At 47.8% G+C, this 18,568-nt stretch overlaps 1 protein-coding gene across 1 annotated transcript in view; it reads left to right on the forward strand.

The window, feature by feature from the left end:
• Positions 1-16,728, forward strand: part of PPM1G (protein phosphatase, Mg2+/Mn2+ dependent 1G) — a 28,074-nt gene extending 11,346 nt beyond the window's left edge. Inside the window, exons 3-10 of the mRNA XM_035568250.2 lie at positions 8,255-8,340; positions 9,535-9,667; positions 11,146-11,615; positions 12,056-12,193; positions 13,468-13,702; positions 15,006-15,135; positions 15,437-15,539; positions 15,991-16,728. Of these exons, the coding sequence (XP_035424143.1) occupies positions 8,255-8,340; positions 9,535-9,667; positions 11,146-11,615; positions 12,056-12,193; positions 13,468-13,702; positions 15,006-15,135; positions 15,437-15,539; positions 15,991-16,194 (1,499 nt within the window). The 3' untranslated portion in view covers positions 16,195-16,728. The remainder of the gene's footprint in view (positions 1-8,254; positions 8,341-9,534; positions 9,668-11,145; positions 11,616-12,055; positions 12,194-13,467; positions 13,703-15,005; positions 15,136-15,436; positions 15,540-15,990) is intronic.
• The last annotated feature ends 1,840 nt before the right edge of the window (positions 16,729-18,568 follow it).

Below are 18,568 nucleotides of genomic sequence, written 5' to 3' on the forward strand. Positions count from 1 at the left end.
CGGGGTAATTATACTGACTACACCTCAGCAAAACTGTAGAAAGGTTCCCCTTTTGCCACTGGTGGCCCTGGTACTTAGTGCCCACTCAGTGTGCCAGTTGGGATCAGGCTTCTCCCTTGTACTCTCACAAAGGCTTTTTCAGTGAGAAAAACCTGATGGGTTTCTTGCTGTGACAGGTCCAGAAGTGCTGAGACGGAATATTTTAGTACGTCTGTCCGCATGTAGAAGATGAATTCCTTGAGCCAGTTCCGTTTCTCTGGCAGTGTTGGCAGCACTGTGTGTTGAGGTAGTTACTGATTCAGCTTATAAAACCCATTAGACCTCACCGGGACTGCTGTGCAAGCAACTAGGTCTCTGGTCTGCGTGCTGGGCTGGTAGTTCCCTCCTGTGCACCAAAGGGACACAGAGCTATTAGATTTGAGGACTCATTGTGATGAATCATCTTCTGCAGCCACAGGACTCCAAAGGAGAATCTTGTTTTGCTAGAAATTTTGCTTAAAACAGTGTAAGTGAGCACTTTTGCGTCTTTTGCATAAGGGAGATGGGTACCACCACTACCAGCTCCGCTCACAGCAGGTGGCCTGGTTTGTAGGCAAACTGCGATCAATGAAGAGAGAAGACGTACTTGCAAAGGTTCCTGTGCAAAGCCTTATTAGTTGTCAGGAAAATGTTGTGACATCCTGTGCTGGAGCTGCAGGGGAAGCACCAAAAGTTTCTCATTTTCAGTGGCACCTACAAGTTCTCCCAACAGTAACTTGTTTTTTGGTGGCCAGACATATCAGAGACTTTCAGATCACTGCTTAGTCTGTGTCCCTATTTCAAATAAATGGCTTGTTTATATGTCAAAGCTTTTTGTATTGAGACTGGATTCCTGCTTCTGCGGTGACAGAGCAAGATATTTCTCTATTATATTGTTTTTATAGTGCTGCCAAGTATGTGGAGACCATTTTCCTATAGGCTGTCCACCATTCCATGCCTTACTTGCCTACAGAGACAGTATGAAAGTACTAAATCCAAGACTGTAAAGCTGTTGATGTCTTTCTCAGATCAAGCTACCTGTTGCTGTGAAGAACATCCCTTGCCTCTATCTTTGACATGAAGATTGCAGTGCTCAGTCACCTTTTCCATCTGGCAGATGATCAGGGGTCTGTGCTGGTATTATTAGATCTGTCAGCTGCTTCCAGTAGCACAGACTGCAGGGGCTGTAGCCTCATCTGCAGATCCTACTGGGCAGAGACAGAGCTGCCCTTCAGTCGCTCTCTTCTCCATTTCTGATCTAAGCAGGTGGCTTTGGTAATGCTCTTCTGTCAGAACAGTTGCCTGGTACGAGTAATGCAGGCTTTTACCCACACCGTTCCTGTTTAGCATTTGTATAATGCCATTGGAAAAACATCTGAAGACCTTCAGGGTCTTTTTTATATATGTTGGAGAGTGGCTTGGTGACTACATCAGCCAATTCCCTCAGGACCCTGGGATGCATGTCACCAAGGCCCATAGACATGTTAAGATGCATCAGGAGGTCCCAAACCTGCTCTTTGCTTACAACGGGAGGGACTCTGCTCCCTCAGCCCCTGGCTAGAGGTCTGGGGCCTCAAGAGATGTGGGAAGCCTGACCACTAGTGAAGACCAAGGCAAAGAAGTTAAGTACCTCTGCCTTCTCCTCATCTGCTGTTACTAGTTCTGTCTTTATTTGTCAGAGGTGATATGCTCTCCTTAGACTTTCTTGTGTGGTCAATGTACTTGTAGAACCCCTTCTTGTTATTCTTTGCATCCCTCGCCAAGTTTAGCTCTGTCAGTGCCTTGGCTTTCCTGATCCCATCCCTGCACATCCAGACAGCATTTCTGTACTCTTCCCAGGGCACGTGGCCCTGTTCCCACTGTCTGTGCATTTTCTTCTTTTGCCTAGGTTTGACCAACAGGTCCTTGTTCAGCCATGATGGTTTCCTACCTTCCCTGCTTGATTTATTACATATGGGAATAGAGAGCTCTTGCATTACAAGGAAAATTTTCTTAAAGAGTTGCCAGCTCTGATCAGATCCTGTGTCCCTAAGGACCTTGTCCCATAGGATCTCATTCACTAATTCTTTGAATGGCTGGAAGTTGGCTCTTCTGAAGTTCAGAGTCCTGACTTTGCTCTTAGCCAGGCCCGTATCCCATGAGATCACAAACTCAACCAGGGCATAGTCACTGCAACCCAGGCTTCCTCTAATCTTAACTTTAATGAGCTCTTCCATATTGGTGAGCACCAAATCCAATAACACTTCTCTGGTTGGTTTGTCTAATACCTGGACCAGGAAGCTGCCCTCAGTGGACTCTAGAAGTCTCCTGGATTGCTTACTGCTTGCCATGTGGCTTTCCCAGCAAACATCCAGGTTGAAATCCCCCTGGAGGATGAGAGCTTATGAGTGTGATGCTTCCTGTAGCTGGCCATCATGCAGATCAAGTTGGAAGTGAAACAAATCTTACAAGGAGTGGTTGAAGGAACTGGGGTTATTTAGCGTAGAGAGGAGGCTCAGGGGCGACCTTATCACTCTCTGCAACTACCTCAGAGGAGGTTGTAGCAGAGCGGGGGTCTCTTCTCCCAAGCAGCAAGTGATAGGACAAGAGGAAATGGCCTGAAGTTGCAGCAGGAGATGTTTAGGTTAGATATTAAGGGGAAAGAAAATGAAATTCATTGAAAGGGTTGTGAGGTGTTGGAGCAGACTGCCCAGGAAATAGTTGAGTCGTCATCCCTGGATGTATTCAAAAGATGTGTAGATGGGGTGCTTAGGTTTAGTGGTAGACTTGGCAGTGCTAGGTTAGTGGTTGGACTTGATGATCTTAGAGGTCTTTTCCAACCTAAATGGTTCTAAGATTCTATGGAGGAGATTGTAGCTGCTCCTTGTGATGACTGGCAATCATGTCAGTAGCCCACTTGGATGGAGCTTCTAATTTTTGACAAGATATTCATGCAGTTTTCATGAGTTTTCTTCTCAGTCTGCTGAGGTACGCACAATGCATCACCTTGCTTACTGGTCAAACCTCTTCATAGGAGTGCATATGTATAATTTCTAGGTCTAGGCCAAGATGCCAGCCAAGTCCTGGAACTCACTTGCCCATGGCACAAGTCCTGCATTCTCACAGCTGTCTTCAGGCCAGGCTTTTCAGCTCACTCCCTATAGCATGATCAAGAAGCTGTTGGTATTCTCTGCAAGTGCTTTACAGAATGGTTGAGGCTGGAAGGGAGCTCTCAAGGTCAGCTGATTCAGTCCCCCCCAATCAAGCAGGGCTCTGGCACCTGCCCAGCCTAGCAGTGCTGCCTGAGGGGCAGGGGGAGCTGCCAGGGCTCCAGGCTGGGCCCGGGGCCTCTGGGCCTGGCCCTGGGCACTGCTGAGCAGAGCCCGGCTCCGGCCTCTCCGCACCTCCCTGTGGGTACTGATGGCCATGGGGGAGCTCCCCCGGAGCCTCCTCTGCTCCAGGCCCAGCAGCCTCAGCTCTCGCAGCCTCTCCTCACAGCATGGGGGCTCCGGGCCTGGCAGCACCCTGGGGGCCACAGTCTGGGCTCTCCCCGCTGGGCCCACGTGTCCTCTCTGTGCTAAGGGGGGCCCATGACTGGACACCATACTCAAAGTGCAGCCTCACCGATGCTGAGTAGAGGGGAAGGATCCCCTCTCTTGACCTACTGGCGATGTTTTGCCTAATGCAGCCAAGAGTGATGTTAGCCTTCTTAGCAGTGAGGGCACGTTGTTTTCTCACGGTCAACTTAGGTATCCACCAGGACTCCAACCTAAGTCCTTTTCTGCAGAGTTGCTTTCTATCTGGGTGGCCCCCAGCATCTTCTGGTGCCTGAGGTTGATCCTTCCCAGGTGCAGGACTTTGCACTTCTCTATGTTGAACTTCATGACATTTTTGTCAGCCTACCTCTCCAGCCTGTCAGGGTCCCTCTGGACAGCAGCACAGCCCTCTGTTGATCCATCTGTTGCCCTCAGTTCTGCGTCATCTACAAGTTTACTGAAGGTGCACTCTACCCTGTGGTCCAGATCGTTAATGAAGATGTTAAGCAGGACTGGACCCAGTGCTGACCCCTGGGATAGTCTGCTCATTACTGTCCTCCAGATTTGGGGCTACAGTTTTATGGTCTGCTAGATGAGCTAACTCTAAATAAAAGCAGCCTTAATATAAGGATGTGTGGAGCATGTCCCTGACCTGTTGTTTCAGGACCATCTCATAGAGCATTCAGATCTGCTGGGTGGCTGTCTGCCATTGTCCAAGACCATGCGGATGTTTTCCCCAATGGCCATATTACCTCTCTGAGAAGCCCCTGCTCACTCCCTGCAGCTTATCACTTGATATGGAAGACCTGTCACTGCAATTACTCATTACTGCCTCCATCACTCTCTCATAGAAACTGTTTCATTTTGTTTCTTAAATAAAAACGTTATGGTATCATCTGTAACAGTCCTTCATGATTGCATATAAACATGGTACAGTGTGATTCTTTGTTCAGTTTGTCTCATGGCCAGTAGTTTTCAGTTTACCTATTGAGCATGTGGTATATTGAAAATTTAACTTTTTAAGTGAAGTGCTGTCTTATATACCTATATGCAAGTTATATACCTTACCTAAATCATGCTTAGTTCTATCAACCAAAATCATAGTATCTTTATGAGCAGATGTTGAGTTGGATCGATGACATCTGCTTTCAATAAGTCTGTGTCAGTGGACATTGGTTGGCAATGGACTGGCAACCTTTATTTCTCTGCCAGATCTGTTGTCAGGTCACCTTGGTTTTTCCTTTTAAGTTCTTATTAAATAGTTCTTATTAAAAGTGCTGGGATCATTTGTATTTCTCTTACATCATTTATTTACCTGTGATCTTCCAGGTGATTTGTCAAAAAAACTCTTCCACTGCATTTTGGAGAGTATGGTCAGAATAGAGCTGTTTCTTTGTTGTGTAGATCCTTAGTGTTGAACTTTCTGCAGCGCTATTTAACCAGCAACAGTTTTGCAAGGTTTCTGTTCTTTGGTAATGGCCACTTAATCCCTTTTCTGTGGGCACATTTGAGAGGTCCGTGTCTGCTGTTCCTTTTTATTTTTTCCCCAAACTCACCATCTCTTTACTTCCAACTGTGTTCCCTTTCTATTTCCCTTCATTTCTTGTCTCTGTCCTTTGCTGAGCTGATGGCTAGCTACTTCTCGCTCCTTCAATTCCATGACTGCCCTTTGCTTCACAGAGCTTTTGTTCTTCATGGCCAGCTGTCTGAACAGATGGTATTTGTCTGGAAGAAGGAGAGGACAGGGAAGTAAAGAGTTGACTGGCTCTTTGAGTTGTGTCATAAAAACCTTCCTTCTGTAGCCAGGAGGGAAGGAGCATGTGTGGCCTTTACCTATAGCTACAGGAAGGCCTGTAGTATACTTCCTCAGGCTGAACAGTCCCAGCTCTCTCAGTCTGTCTTCGTGGGAGAGGTGCTCTAGCCCTCTGATAAACTTCGTATCCCTCCTCCAGACCCACTCTAACAGACCCACCTCCTTGTGCTGGGGGCCCCAGACCTGGATGTAGCTCTGCAGGTAGGGCCTCACGAGAGCAGAGCAGAGAGAGACAGTCACCTCCCTTGCCCTCTGGCCCCTCCTTTGTTGGTGCAGCCCAGGATGCAGTTGGCTTTCTGGGCTGCAAGTGTGCTGCTGGCTCATGCCAGGTTTTTCATCCACCAGAATCCCCAAGTCCTTCTCTGCAGGGCTGCTCTCAAGGAGTTCTTCTCCAAGTCTGTACTCATGTCTGGGATTTCCCCAAACCCAGGTGCAGCATCTTGCACCTAAGCACTTCTCACATGGGCCCACTTTTTTAGCCTGTCCAGGTCCCTTTGGATAGCAACCCTTCTGTTGTATCAACTGCACCACTCAGCTTAGTGTCATCTGCAAACTTGCTGAGGGTGCATTAAATCCCATTGTCTATGTCAGATAGAAAGATATTAAACAGTACCAGTCCCAGGACAGACCCCTGAGGGACACTGCTTGTCACCAGTCTACACCTGGACATGGAGCCGTTGGCCACCACTCTCTGGGTGCAGCCTTCAAGCCAATTCCTTATCCACTGAATGGTCCACCCTTCAAGCCCATCTCTCTCCAATTTGGAGATCAGGATGTCATGTGGGACCATGTCAAAGGCCTTACAGAAGTCCAGGTAGATGACATCCATCGGTCTTCCCTTGTCAGTTGATGCAGTTGCTCTATCACAGAGGGCCGCCAGATCGGTCAGGCACAATTTGCCCTCGGTGAAGCCGTGGTGGCTGTCCCACATCACCTCCTTGTCTTGCATGTGCATTAACATTGCTTCCAGGAGGATCTGTTCCATGATCTTCCCAGGCACAGAGGTGAGGCTCACCGGTCTCTAGTTCCCCAGGTCTTCCTTTCAACCCTTTTTTAAAAGTGGGAGCGATGTTTCCTTTTTTCCAGTCACCAGGGACTTCACCTGACTGCCAGGACTTTTCAAATGGGCTAGAGAGAGGCTCGGCAACTCCATCAGCCAGTTCCCTGGGGACCCTGGGAGGCATGGCATCGGGCCCCACGGACTTGTACTCGTTCAGCTTCATCAGGTGGTCTCCAACCTGCTCTTTGCTTACAGCGGGAGGGACTCGACTCCCCCAGCCCTCATCTTCAGGTTCGGGGAAACAGAGACGTGTGAGGCCTGACTGGCGGTGAAGGCTGAGGCAAAGAAGTTGTTGAGTACCTCAGCCTTCTCCATGTCTCTCGTTACCGGTTCTCTGCCATTTATCAGCAGGGGGTACCCTCTCCTTGGCCTTTCTTTGCTGGCCAATGTACCTAGAGAATCCCTTGTTGTTGTGTTGGTGTTTTTTTTGTGTCCCTTGCCAAGCTCAGTTCCATCCGTGCCTTGTCTTTCCTGATCCCATCCCTGCACATCTGGACAGCATCCCTGTACTCATCCCTGACCAGCAGGTCCTTGCACAGCCATCCCAGTTTTCTGCCTTCCCCATGTAAGAAAGCGAGCAGGAGGGTGGAGAGTTCTTGTGCTCTAAGAAAAACATCGTTAAAAGAGTTGCCAGCTGTGTTCAGCTCCTTTTTCCCTAAGGTCAGTGTTCCAGGGGATCCCGTCTGCTAGATCTTTAAACAGCTGGAAATTTGGTCTTCAAAAGTTCAGGTTCTTTGCATCTTATATTCAAGCCTAAATTACTGGATTTACAACTTGCACTATTCTTTCTGGTCCCCGTTGCTGATCCAAACTACAGAAATTCAGGATCCCTCATGACATTTAATGTTCTTCCTTATTAGCACCTTCATGATCACACAAAATGTCTACTGTGCTCTGTTGCATACTTGACAGTAAATGGCTTGAAGCTGCAACAGGCGTGGTTCAGGCTGCATATCAGGAAACGGTTCTTCACTGAGAGTGGTCGGGTACTGGAACAGGCTCCCCAGGAAAGTGGTCATGGCACCAAGCCTGCTGGAGTTCAAGAAACTTTTGGACAATACTCTCAGACACATGGTCTGATTTTTTTGGGTGGTCCTTTGGACACCCAGGAGTTGGACTCGATGATCCTTGTGGGTCCCTTCCAACCTGGAATATTTTTTGACAGTATTAATTACTAAGCTGCTGGAGTGTTTTCAGCTTCCAAATTTTTTTCAGTGGCTCTAGGAGTGAACGCTTGATTTATGTTGTTGACTTTTGATCTGAGTTATCCTCTGTGCTCTCAGCAACCTGGTGTTCTGGCCACCTTTTATTCAGTCATGCATGCACACGCCTTCCTGTACCAAGGTGACTGTTCTGCTGATCGGGACCCCCATCTTTCCGAAAGGCTCATCTCAAGGCTGTGACATTGTTTTTTTGTTGGTCTAGAACATACACTAGAATACATAATGCTCACTTTTTGTGTGGCTCATCATGTGTCAGTAATTCTCTGAGAGCTTGTTTATACTTGCGTTTACATGTGAAAATGGAGCCTTCTAAGTAGAATGGGTCTAAACAGTTGGCCTAATGGCCAAAATGAGCTTTTCAGGAAGTTTATAGCATTGGCTAAACCTGATGGGTGAGAACTCATTGAGGTTTCCCAGGGGTCATCAGCAAATCCTGCTGTTCTGGAGGTGCAGCCTTCTGGGAAGCGTACATGAGATCCACAGCAGTCTGCTGCTGCATGATTTTTCCATGTCTGGATTAGTCCTGGTTTGTGTCCCAAGATTTGCCTCAGGAATTCAGTTGCTTAAGAATATATTTTGCTTCTGGGAGGACCACCCTCTTTAAATGATTTGTGCTCTCTTTCAGGAGAAGAAGTTGCACTGTACTGTGCCAAGTATCTCCCTGAGATAATCAAAGACCAGAAGGCCTATAAGGAAGGCAAATTGCAAAAGGTAAGAGTACAGCACTGCCCTGGAACCAAGTGTAAGCACCAGTGCAGAAAAGAGCCCTTGTTAGGTACCTAGTACTTAAATACTTCCCCATTCTTCCAAGATCTGTCTGTCCCGTCTTCCAAGGGTATCTCCATTTCTCTTTCCCTTCCTTGTTTCTAGTTTATACCAGCTGTTGATTGTATTTTCAAAGATAAACCTTCTGTTTTCCATCTTTCTCTTTTTTTTTTCTTTTTTTTTTTTTAATTTTCAGACTCATTCCAGTCAAGGTAGTGAATTGGTTTTTTGAGTGTAGTTTTCTGGGTGGTGGTTGTTGTTTGGGGACAGGGATAGTTTTTGGCAGAGGTGGAAGGTTAGAACAAATCAGGCTGTTTGTGTCTTGCTTCTGCCAAATGATCTCTCTCTATATTGTTATTCTCCCTCATAGCAATAACAGCTGGTCTAACATCAGGTATCCCCAGAGTTGGTGCTGGATTGTCAGCAGTGTGGGTGAGGGGAAGGCAGTCACTCCAGAACTTCCATCTAGATCTAGTCTGAGGATAGCCTACAAAGCAAACTCAAATCAATTTGTGGCTCTTGCTCTATGGCCAAGACACCCAAGTATTATGCTTTGCTGATTCCACGCTGGATGTGTTCACTGACTGCAGTCAGCCTGTCTGCTAAGCAGGGGAGCCTGCTTGCTGAACCATTCCTCACAATGGCGTTGAATGCTATCCTCTCCTCAGGTCTCCTGTAGACTTCAGGAAGGCCTTTAACACTGTCTCCCATATGATCCTTATAGACAAGCTGTTGATTTATGGGCTGCATGTGCAGACAGACACTAAGGTGCACTGAAAATTGGCTGAACAGCCAGAGCCGTGGTCCCTGGGTGCTGGCTCTGAATTGGCCCTGATTGACTTGGGGGGGGGGGGGGGGAGGGTGACCAGATGGACCCCAGAGGTGCCACCAGCCTTGACCAGTTTGGGCTCCAATTCTGTATGGTTAGTTTTGGAAGAGTCTTGATCGCAGCAGGTATGGAATCATAGAATATTCCAAGTTGAAAGGGACCGACAAGGATCATCAAGTCTAACTACTGGCTCCATGCAGGACCACCCAAAAATCAAACCATATTTCTGAGAGGATTTTCCAAAAGCTTCCTGAACTCCAGTAGGCAGAAGATGAAATTATGCACACTCTTATGTCTGTGTTCATATCTAGGCCCTGGAAGATGCTTTCTTAGCCATAGATGCCAAGCTCACCACTGAGGAGGTGATTAAAGAGCTCTCTCAGATGGCTGGGCGACCCCAAGATGATGAAGATGAAAAGGAGAAAGTTGCTGATGAAGATGATGGTAAGTCAGATGCCACTGAATAGGTAAGACTGCAGCTCCAGGCCAGGGACTGCGAGATATTGGACCAGCTCTCCATTAACAGAAGGTTCGCTTCTCCAAATTAGCCAGTTCAATTTCAGCTGGAGCTGCCACCTCTCGGTACTGTCTCTTGCTTTGAGCAGGTGCTAGGGGTATTTTGATTCATTTAGTAGCTTAATCGTATGGATAGCAAAACAGCCTGTCAGAGCTTTCCATAGGATATCCTCTATGGGGTGCAAGCTTCTAGGATGTGTCAGAAATCCTTGAGCTGGGAAGTGGGCTAAGTTATAAAAATTAAATGGTATATGTCTGATGCTAAGCTCTGTCAGGCTGGCGGCAGACAGACTACAGGCAGGATTGAATTAGATTCTTGTCTCTTTTCAGTAGTTCTTTCTTACAAAGAAGCGAATATGCTTTTTCCATGAGCAAGTAGTTGCCAGATCATGAAGCCAGATAGAAAGGGAATCCCAGGGTAGAATCCTTTGCTGCTCTTGGCTGAATAGCTTGTGACTAACCTTGAAGCAGATAAAAAGCTGTAAATCACTGTGAACAGTGTGTTGATCTGTTGATCTGAAAATGCTGAGTTTGTTGGTTCTTGTTCCCCAGCTGACAGGGGCGAAGGGTTTTTTTGTATGGTTGGTTTTTTTCATTTTTGTCCTATACTTTAAGGACTATTTGGGATATTTCTGTTTATTTTCCTTTTGACATTAATCAGCAAAGAATAGGATAACCAGGGGGATGTCAACAAGGAAATGATGGAAGTTATCTAATACGTTATAAGTTATCTAATACCAGTGGAGTTTCTGGTCCTTGGCTGATAGTTTAGGGAGTCATCCTATTTTCTGTCTAGTGTCCTGCATACCTAAAGCTATTTTATTATCTGATTGCAAGTGTCTAGATTGCAAAAGGATCCCAAGCAGTTGCATAAGGCCTATGGAGCAAATGCTTTAATGAAAATTTCTTGTTCATGTTGCAGTGTTAATGAACAAATCTGCACATGAAAGTGGTCTATCTGCTTCTGCAACAGCTTCACTGTTTCACTGTTCACTTTCACCAGCCTGCACTGGTGAAATATGACTCTATACCCTCCAACCTCACGTCTTATTTAAATGCTTCTGTGCTACCTACAAGTCAGCAAGATAGCATCAGTGGCCTGAGGCACTGGAGTAACTTGCAGACTGCTTGCCTTGGCAGTGGATAGAAGACCTTTCTCTGCCATTTGCATATTGTTCATCTGCAGTGCTTGGAAGCTGTGGGACAGTGCAGGCCTGGCTATGTTTGTCCGTGCCTGGTAGTGATCAGCAAGTTGAGCATTGCTGAAACATGTCTGCAAATAGCAACCTCCAGTCAGGGCAACTCACTGCTGAACCCAGTGTGCGTTGCACAGCTGCTGCTATGGTGATGTGTCTTGCTTTCTGATCCTCTTTGTCCTCACCCCACTCCCCCTTTTCCATTTTTAGTGGATAATGAGGAAGCTGCTCTTCTGCATGAAGAAGCCACAATGACCATTGAAGAGCTTCTCACACGTTATGGACAAAACTGCACCAAGAACCTCAAACAAAAGTCCTTAGCTCCAGCTGGGGAGAACGCTACAGAGGGGACGGGCAAGCAGCATGATGGGGAGTCAAATATGAATGGAGAGGCTGACCCAGGGGAGCTTGTCGACCACAAGGAGAGGAAGAATGGGAAGCCAGATGAAGAAATCACGGGTATTTCCTCCACCTCAGACAAAGCCAACACTGGAGGCAACAGCCCTGCTCTGCAGAAGCCTGAAGTAGGCAAAGGTGACGAGGCCGTCACCTCTTCTACTGGGGAGGCCGGGCCCTCCTGCTCCTCTACGGGAAAGCCCCAGCGCACAACCAAATCCAAATTTTTTGAGGACAGTGAGGATGAGTCAGATGAGGTTGAGGAAGAGGAGGAAGACAGTGAGGTAGGAAACAGCAGTGGGACAGAGTGGCCTTCTGGCTGGGCAGAATGCATTGCTTGCTGTGGTACTTAAGCTACGAGTCTCTGGCTCATCCTAGGTGTGTCCTGGGAGTAGGTTTTTCAGATCAATACTTTGAGACCATCTCATGGGAATATTGGGGATTGTTTAGACTCTTAAACTCTGAGGGAAACATACACTCATCTGTGCAGCAGCCATAGTGGATACCCATTGGTCTTCCTGCATGCACCATCCCTCCATTCACTGTGGTAGTTGGAAACTAGCTGCTCTGTTCGTAGACATCAGGTCTGGGGAAAACTTACCAGGTCATTTCACTCCTCTGGGGCAAACCAGTCTCATGTCATTACATTGGAGGGACCAGCTGTCTGGGGAGGGCACTAAGAGTGTCCTGTGTGACTCCTGGTGGTATCTCTTGTTTCTTGTAGGAATGCAGTGAAGATGAGGATGGTTACAGTAGTGAAGAGGCAGAGAATGAAGATGATGAAGATGACACTGAAGAAGCAGAGGAGGATGAGGATGAAGAGGAGGAAATGTTGTTACCAGGCATGGAGGGGAAAGAGGAGGTGCACACCTTGTTCCTGTGTTCTGCAGCATAGTGTGGAGCCAAGGGCACATGGGGAGGGGGGAGGAGGGGGCGTGTAGCAGGGGGTTATTTCCATTCAGCTGGGGATAAACATCCCTTCTGTTCTCCTGAGGCTGAACACAGCTGCTGACAGACTTTGTGAGAGACTGAGGGATAGGCATGGATCTGGGCAGCAGGTTGAGATTAGAAGAGGCTGACTCCGCTGCAGGGTTTGCTATGCTTAGAAACTGCTGGGGAGGGTTTAGCATGGAAGGGAGTGTATGACAGCAGGACTGCTACAGCTTCTAAGGTGCCAACCTTCTCTCTTTGAAGAGATGTCCTGGCTTGCAGTGAGGCGTCTGCTTGAGCTGGTGCTGTGGTTTAACCTGGCCAGCAGCTAGGCACCACGCAGCTGTTTGCTCACCCTCCTCCCCACCCCCACCCCCCACAGTGGGACAAGGGAGAAAATAGGAAAAAAAAAAGTGCAAGCTTGTGGGTTGAGCTAAATACAGTTTATTAGGACAGAAAAGAAATGAAAATAATAATGATAATAGTACTATTAATAATAATGTGTACAAAGTAAGTGATGCACAGTGCAATTGGTCACCACCCGCTGACCGATGCCCAGCCTATCCCCGAGCAGCAGTCCCCTCCCCCGGCCAGCCACCCCCCCCATATTAATTGTTGAGCATGACATCAGGTGGTATGGAATACCCCTTTGGCCAGCTGGGGTCTGCTGTCCTAGTTCTGTCCCCTCTGTGCTCCAGATGCACCCCCAGGCTGCAGGACAACGTGAGAAGCTGAAAAGTCCTTGGCTTAGTGTAAGCACTGCTCTGCAACAATTAAAACATCAGCATGTTATCAACATTATTTTCATCCTAAATTCAAAACACAGCACCCTACCAGCTACTAGGAGGAAAATCAACTCTACCCTAGTCGAAACAAGGACAGTTGAGCTGGGGCTGGAACTGCTGCATTAGAGCTGAGGATATAGCAGGGTGTGTTGAACACTGGAGAATCCTGAGCCCTTTGATGCTTTGTGAGGCTCGAACAAAGGTATGGCTTGACCCTGCCTCTCAGTGAACATGCTACTGCCATGTTTCATGCTTCCTTCAGGCTTTTCTCCATTGTTCTGTGTGTGCTTATGGAAAACAGGGTTGAAATGCAACACCTGAGTTTGGGACACGGCTGAGCATGTGGTGGGTAGTGCTGGTTCCTTTATGACCTGTGATAGAGCAATAGGAAGGAGTCTGAGCAAAAATGTTTTTCTTGCAGCCTGGCTCTGACAGTGGGACAACTGCTGTCGTGGCCCTTATCCGGGGCAAGCAGCTGATTGTGGCTAATGCGGGAGATTCTCGCTGCGTGGTGTCAGAAGGTGGCAAAGCTGTCGACATGTCATATGACCACAAACCAGAGGATGAGATAGAATTGGCCAGGATAAAGAACGCTGGCGGCAAGGTCACCATGGATGGGAGAGTGAATGGTGGTCTCAACCTCTCCAGAGCAATTGGTGAGCAAGTCCAAGTGTGTGAATGCTGGCATGCCTGGCCTCAGGGTGCTGCGCTCAGGACATACATGCTTCCAGCACTTGCCAGCCACTAAGTTTCGTAGAGTCATAGAATGGGTTGGGTTGGAAGGGACCTTAAAATCATATAAATCCAACCCCCCTGCCATGGGCAGGGATACCTCCCACTAGATCAGGTTGCTCAAAGTCCCATCCAACCGGGCCTTGAACACTTCCAGTGAAGGGGCATCCACAACTTCTCAGGGCAACCTGTTCCAGTGCCTCACCACCCCCAGAGGAAAGAATTTCTTCCTTATATCTACACTAAATCTGTCTTGTTTTAGTTTAAAGCCATTACTCTTTGTCCTATCATTTACACTCCCTGAAAAAGTTTAAGGAACAGTTTTCAATTGGTTGATGTCTAGAACGTATTCAATATTTCACATGGTGAAATTTCAGTCTAATTAGAGAAAATAGCCATGAAAATGGCAGACGTCAGTAGAGAGAGACACCCAACACCTGCCAGGCTTCAGTGCAGGATGTGGTGTGTGAGACCTCCAAGGCTGTTGTGCCCACAGCTGGATTGTCAGAAGCCATGCCACATAAACTGTCCCCAGAAAAACAACTTGACTTTTGAATAGAGAGGATGTTTTCCTCTTTCTACTTCTATTGTTAGGAGGCTGTTGAAGGACCTTGGTGTGTTGCTTACCGAGTACCTAACTTTATACCAGTTTGAGCCCACTTGTTCTGGAGTCAGACTTGTCTTTTAATTGCACAAGCTCTATTCCCCTTGCTCCAATGCTTCAGGCAGCACGTAAGTATTGTTTGTATGCTGACATATCTGGCCCTGGACAGCCTGAGCTTCTTGAAAATGAGCATCTATCATTATAGCAGAGCCAAGTGTTCAGGTGAGCTGCAAATCCTGCTCTAACACATGGGATAGCTCATATCCTGAGTGCTGCTGCCAGTTTTCAGCTGGTTTTGTTAGACATCATGTGCTGTTGGTCTAATACTGCCCCAGGAAGTGGGGAAGTAGCAACTGGTTTGGGGTGAGGAGATGCTGAACTGAGGAAGGCTCCTCTGTGCCTTTGTATGGTAACAGTGTGGTGGGCTCACCTAAACAGATGCCTTCGATGTGCAGCAGATTTCTCTCAATCACATGTCCCCACAGCCAGGTCTGCTCTGTGGAAGCACTGGTGCCAATTCTGTTAGGGCTGCTGTTCAGCAGAGTCCTGTTTCTCACTGTTTGGAGTAGGCAGCATTGCCAAGGCCCAGTAACAGCATAAAGTGATCCTCCTCTCCACTGCAGGTGATCACTTCTACAAGCGGAACAGGAATCTGCCTCCAGAAGAACAGATGATCTCTGCCTTGCCCGACATCAAAGTGCTGACAATAAATGATGACCATGACTTCATGGTCATTGCCTGTGATGGAATCTGGTATGTAATGAGGGAGCGGTTGTGCCTCTTGGGCCGTCACTACCCTGGTCATTCTCTGGAGCTGGGCCTCAGGAAGTCCCAAGGGGCATGGCTTCAGCCCTTATTTTCTCAAAGAGTTAATTCTGGCTCCTGAGGAGCTGCTCTCAGATGGAGGAACATCGCAGTGTGCTGAGCTTTGAACCCTCCTGTTCCTCACTATGTACTCTTGTTACCATCAGCTCCCTGCTACAGTGAAGCTATCTCAGGACAGTGTGGTATGACTGCTCCCTTTTCTAGCCCTTCTGACTTTTCCACTCTACAGGAATGTGATGAGCAGCCAGGAAGTGGTGGATTTCATCCAGTCCAAGATCACCCAAAAGGATGAGAATGGAGTCCTGAGGCCGCTCTCCTCCATTGTGGAAGAGGTAAGGTCCACAACACCCCTTCAGTTGCTTCACCATCCCTTTCAGCACACAGTGTTTCTGCATCCCAGCTTGGTGCCTGACTTCATTCCTTCTCCATCAGACTGGTTTGTTCAGCGCTTGGGGTATCTGGCAGCACTTGGGCTGCAACGCTGGCTGGTACAGGAGCAGAGAGCCACATCTGAATTAGAATTTGGTTCCTTTGTCACCCTGACCAGTGTCTCTGACCTCTAGGTTATTGTCAAGCTGAAGGAGTTTCTGTCCGCTTTGAGAAAAACAGAGTTGCTGAGGCTGGTTCTCTGGTTTGGCTGTGAACATCGTTTGAGCCCAGCCCTTGCCATTCTGGCCTAGCAGCCCCTAACTAAGCTGCTGTCAGTTGATAGACTGGGTCCAATGGCATAGGTTATTCGAAGGGTGTCTGTGCACTCTGCTAACCTGTCCTGTCCCTCCTCAGCTGCTGGATCAGTGTTTGGCTCCAGACACCTCAGGGGATGGCACTGGCTGCGATAACATGACCTGCATCATTATCAGTTTTAAACCCCGTAATACGCACCCACCGGCCGAAAGTGGGAAACGGAAACTGGAGGACATGGCAGCACCGGCAACACCAGCAGAGGAGAATGGCAGTGATAACAAGAAGAAGGCCAAGCTGGAATAGCAAGCCTCGGACAAGGACTTTGCTGTGCGCTCACCAGACTCTTGTTTCTTAAACATGCTGAACTCAAGACTCCAAAGTCTTGTCCTTTTTTTAGCCTTAGCAGAGGCCTTGTTTGTCAGTGTCCCGGTTGGGGGGTGGGGGGCGGGTCTGGTTAGCAAGGGCTTGTCACACTGTTCATCTGTAACCATTCCAAAGAATGAGCCAAGGGCAGAACTGCACACGGGAGCAGCCACCAACCACGGCGCAGGAGCCCGCCATAGGTGGCAGCCTCTTAGCACAGAGCCCTGTGGTTAGAAGAAGGATGTTCCCTCCCCCCATCGTCTCCATGTGGTTGTTGCCATTTCTGTGCCTGTGACTTTCTGTTCAGAGGGAAGAACTTTTTCACTGTTGAGGTTTTTTAATCTGCACCCGATTATTTAAGGCCCTTTCTGTTTTTATTTGTGAAACAATCTGGCTGTGGTGCTGCTGCCACACCTCATTCTGTTGTACACTTTCAATCAATACTTTTTTCAAACTAAAAGCCCAGAAAACGTAGTTGTACTTCTGGTCCTTGGTTCTTTCCTGGATGTGGGGGGGTAAGGAAGATGGGGTGAGGAGGAGGATGTCTCTCTTCCCTGGTGTCTCAGGGCGCTGTGGGGGTCATGTTTGCAGTTCACAAGAAGAAGCTGGCTTCTACTGTGCGGTTGCAGAGCCCAAGCCCCTGCTGCAGCGCTTGGGACTGCTGCCTATCCACTTAGCCTGAGATGGCTCAACTGAGGGCAGTCTGTTATGCACAGAACAGGAGAGAAGTCTCTGGAGATGGTTTCTGTCTGCTGAATAGATGTGCCTACCAGTCACCCTCCTGAACTAACCTACCTGCAGCATGCTGCACCCCATCTAGCTGCATGCTCTCTTCAAGGTCTGACAAGGCAACTCCTGCCTGCTGCTGTGCTGGCTGATATAAAGCTTCTATGGCTTGTGTCAATACCACAGCTGCTCCTGCTGAGGTGAAGTCCCTTGGCTATAAACCACTGATGCAAAGGTCAGCTGCTGTTCCCTGCTGCTGTACCCTTCACCTTCCACCTGATATGGTGGGAGCACAGATGGAGTTTACAGGCTAGGTCACCTGCCATAACATCATCCAGATGCACCAGGGTTCCAGTGTCATAGGGATGTGCCCTTTGCAATGCCTTTCACTGTAAGATTTCCCTCTTGAAGGTGAACTTTACTCTCCTGGTCCTGGCCTGTTGTCTCAGACTTGTGTTCTACAATTCAGTCAGCCCATGCTGCACCAGCCTGTACAGGTGTATCTTACACCATCTTTTGTGACAAGGTAAGCCCCTTCCCTGGTGGTCCTGAGCTTAAGCCCCTCTGTTAAGTACCTCTCCAGTCATGATGTGCCCAGAGCTGAACAGTTTTGGTCCCTGTATCATCAAAGCTGGGCTCCTGCAGCCCTTCTCAGGGTTGTGAATTCAGTGCCACAAGTGCACAGGCTCTGCAGTTAGACTTGTTGCTTTACCTCACTGTGTGCTCAGAAACTTTCTGGATGAACTGGTGTGGTCCCCAAGAATGGTGCTGTCCAAGCAAAGCACCAAAGGAGAGGATATTCTTCCTTTGCAAAGGTGGCTTTCTTTTCAGGGCATCTTTCGTTTGCTGCTAGATGGGTTGGTCTCGGGATCTCTCTGGTTAAGGGGCAACCAGTACTTGGTGCTTCCTCTGTGCTGTGAATGTGTTTGCCAAGCTGCCTCCAAATTTTGAATTGTCACAGGTTGAATTGTAACAGAAACAAATAATTTCTACACTCCCAAAAGCATTTGTTGTTTCTGATGTCCCTCTAGTTTCCACACATCCTTTTTAGGATGGTGAGAGTAGTGATACTGTAGAGCCTCATGCAGAAGGGTAAATGCCTGCTGGGAGGCTGAGCCCAGAGGCGCAGGTTTGCTCAGTGGAGTTAAAACCACTTTGAATGGACCTGGTTGGTGGCAAACTGTCTTGTTCTTGCTGAGAGGAATCAGTCTCTGGAGGGCTTGTTTTTCAATTTTCTCCCTGGTCATTAAAGAAAGTTTTTAATATAAGACTTAGGGGACCCCACAGAGACTGGTTCTAAAACGATCCTGGTTAGCAGTGATCATTAGTAATTTGTACTGAGCTGTAACTAGTTTTAGACCATTTGCTGTGTGCTCTGTTGATGTTTTGTCTTGAAAACTTTTAATCAAAATGCTTTGTGGTGTCATGTGCTGTATCAAAGGCCTTTGTATATACAGTTATTTGTATTAACCTAGTGACTCCGTTAAAAGGGTAAAATCAGGAGTTTTGCTAAGACTGACCATTATGTTATGTGGTAATAGCTCATGTCCATGAATGCAAACGAGACAAGAAGCAGTGCTGAGGGGTC

Source organism: Cygnus atratus, chromosome 3, assembly GCF_013377495.2.
Source record: "Cygnus atratus isolate AKBS03 ecotype Queensland, Australia chromosome 3, CAtr_DNAZoo_HiC_assembly, whole genome shotgun sequence".
In the NCBI taxonomy this organism is placed as follows: Eukaryota; Metazoa; Chordata; class Aves; order Anseriformes; family Anatidae; genus Cygnus; species Cygnus atratus.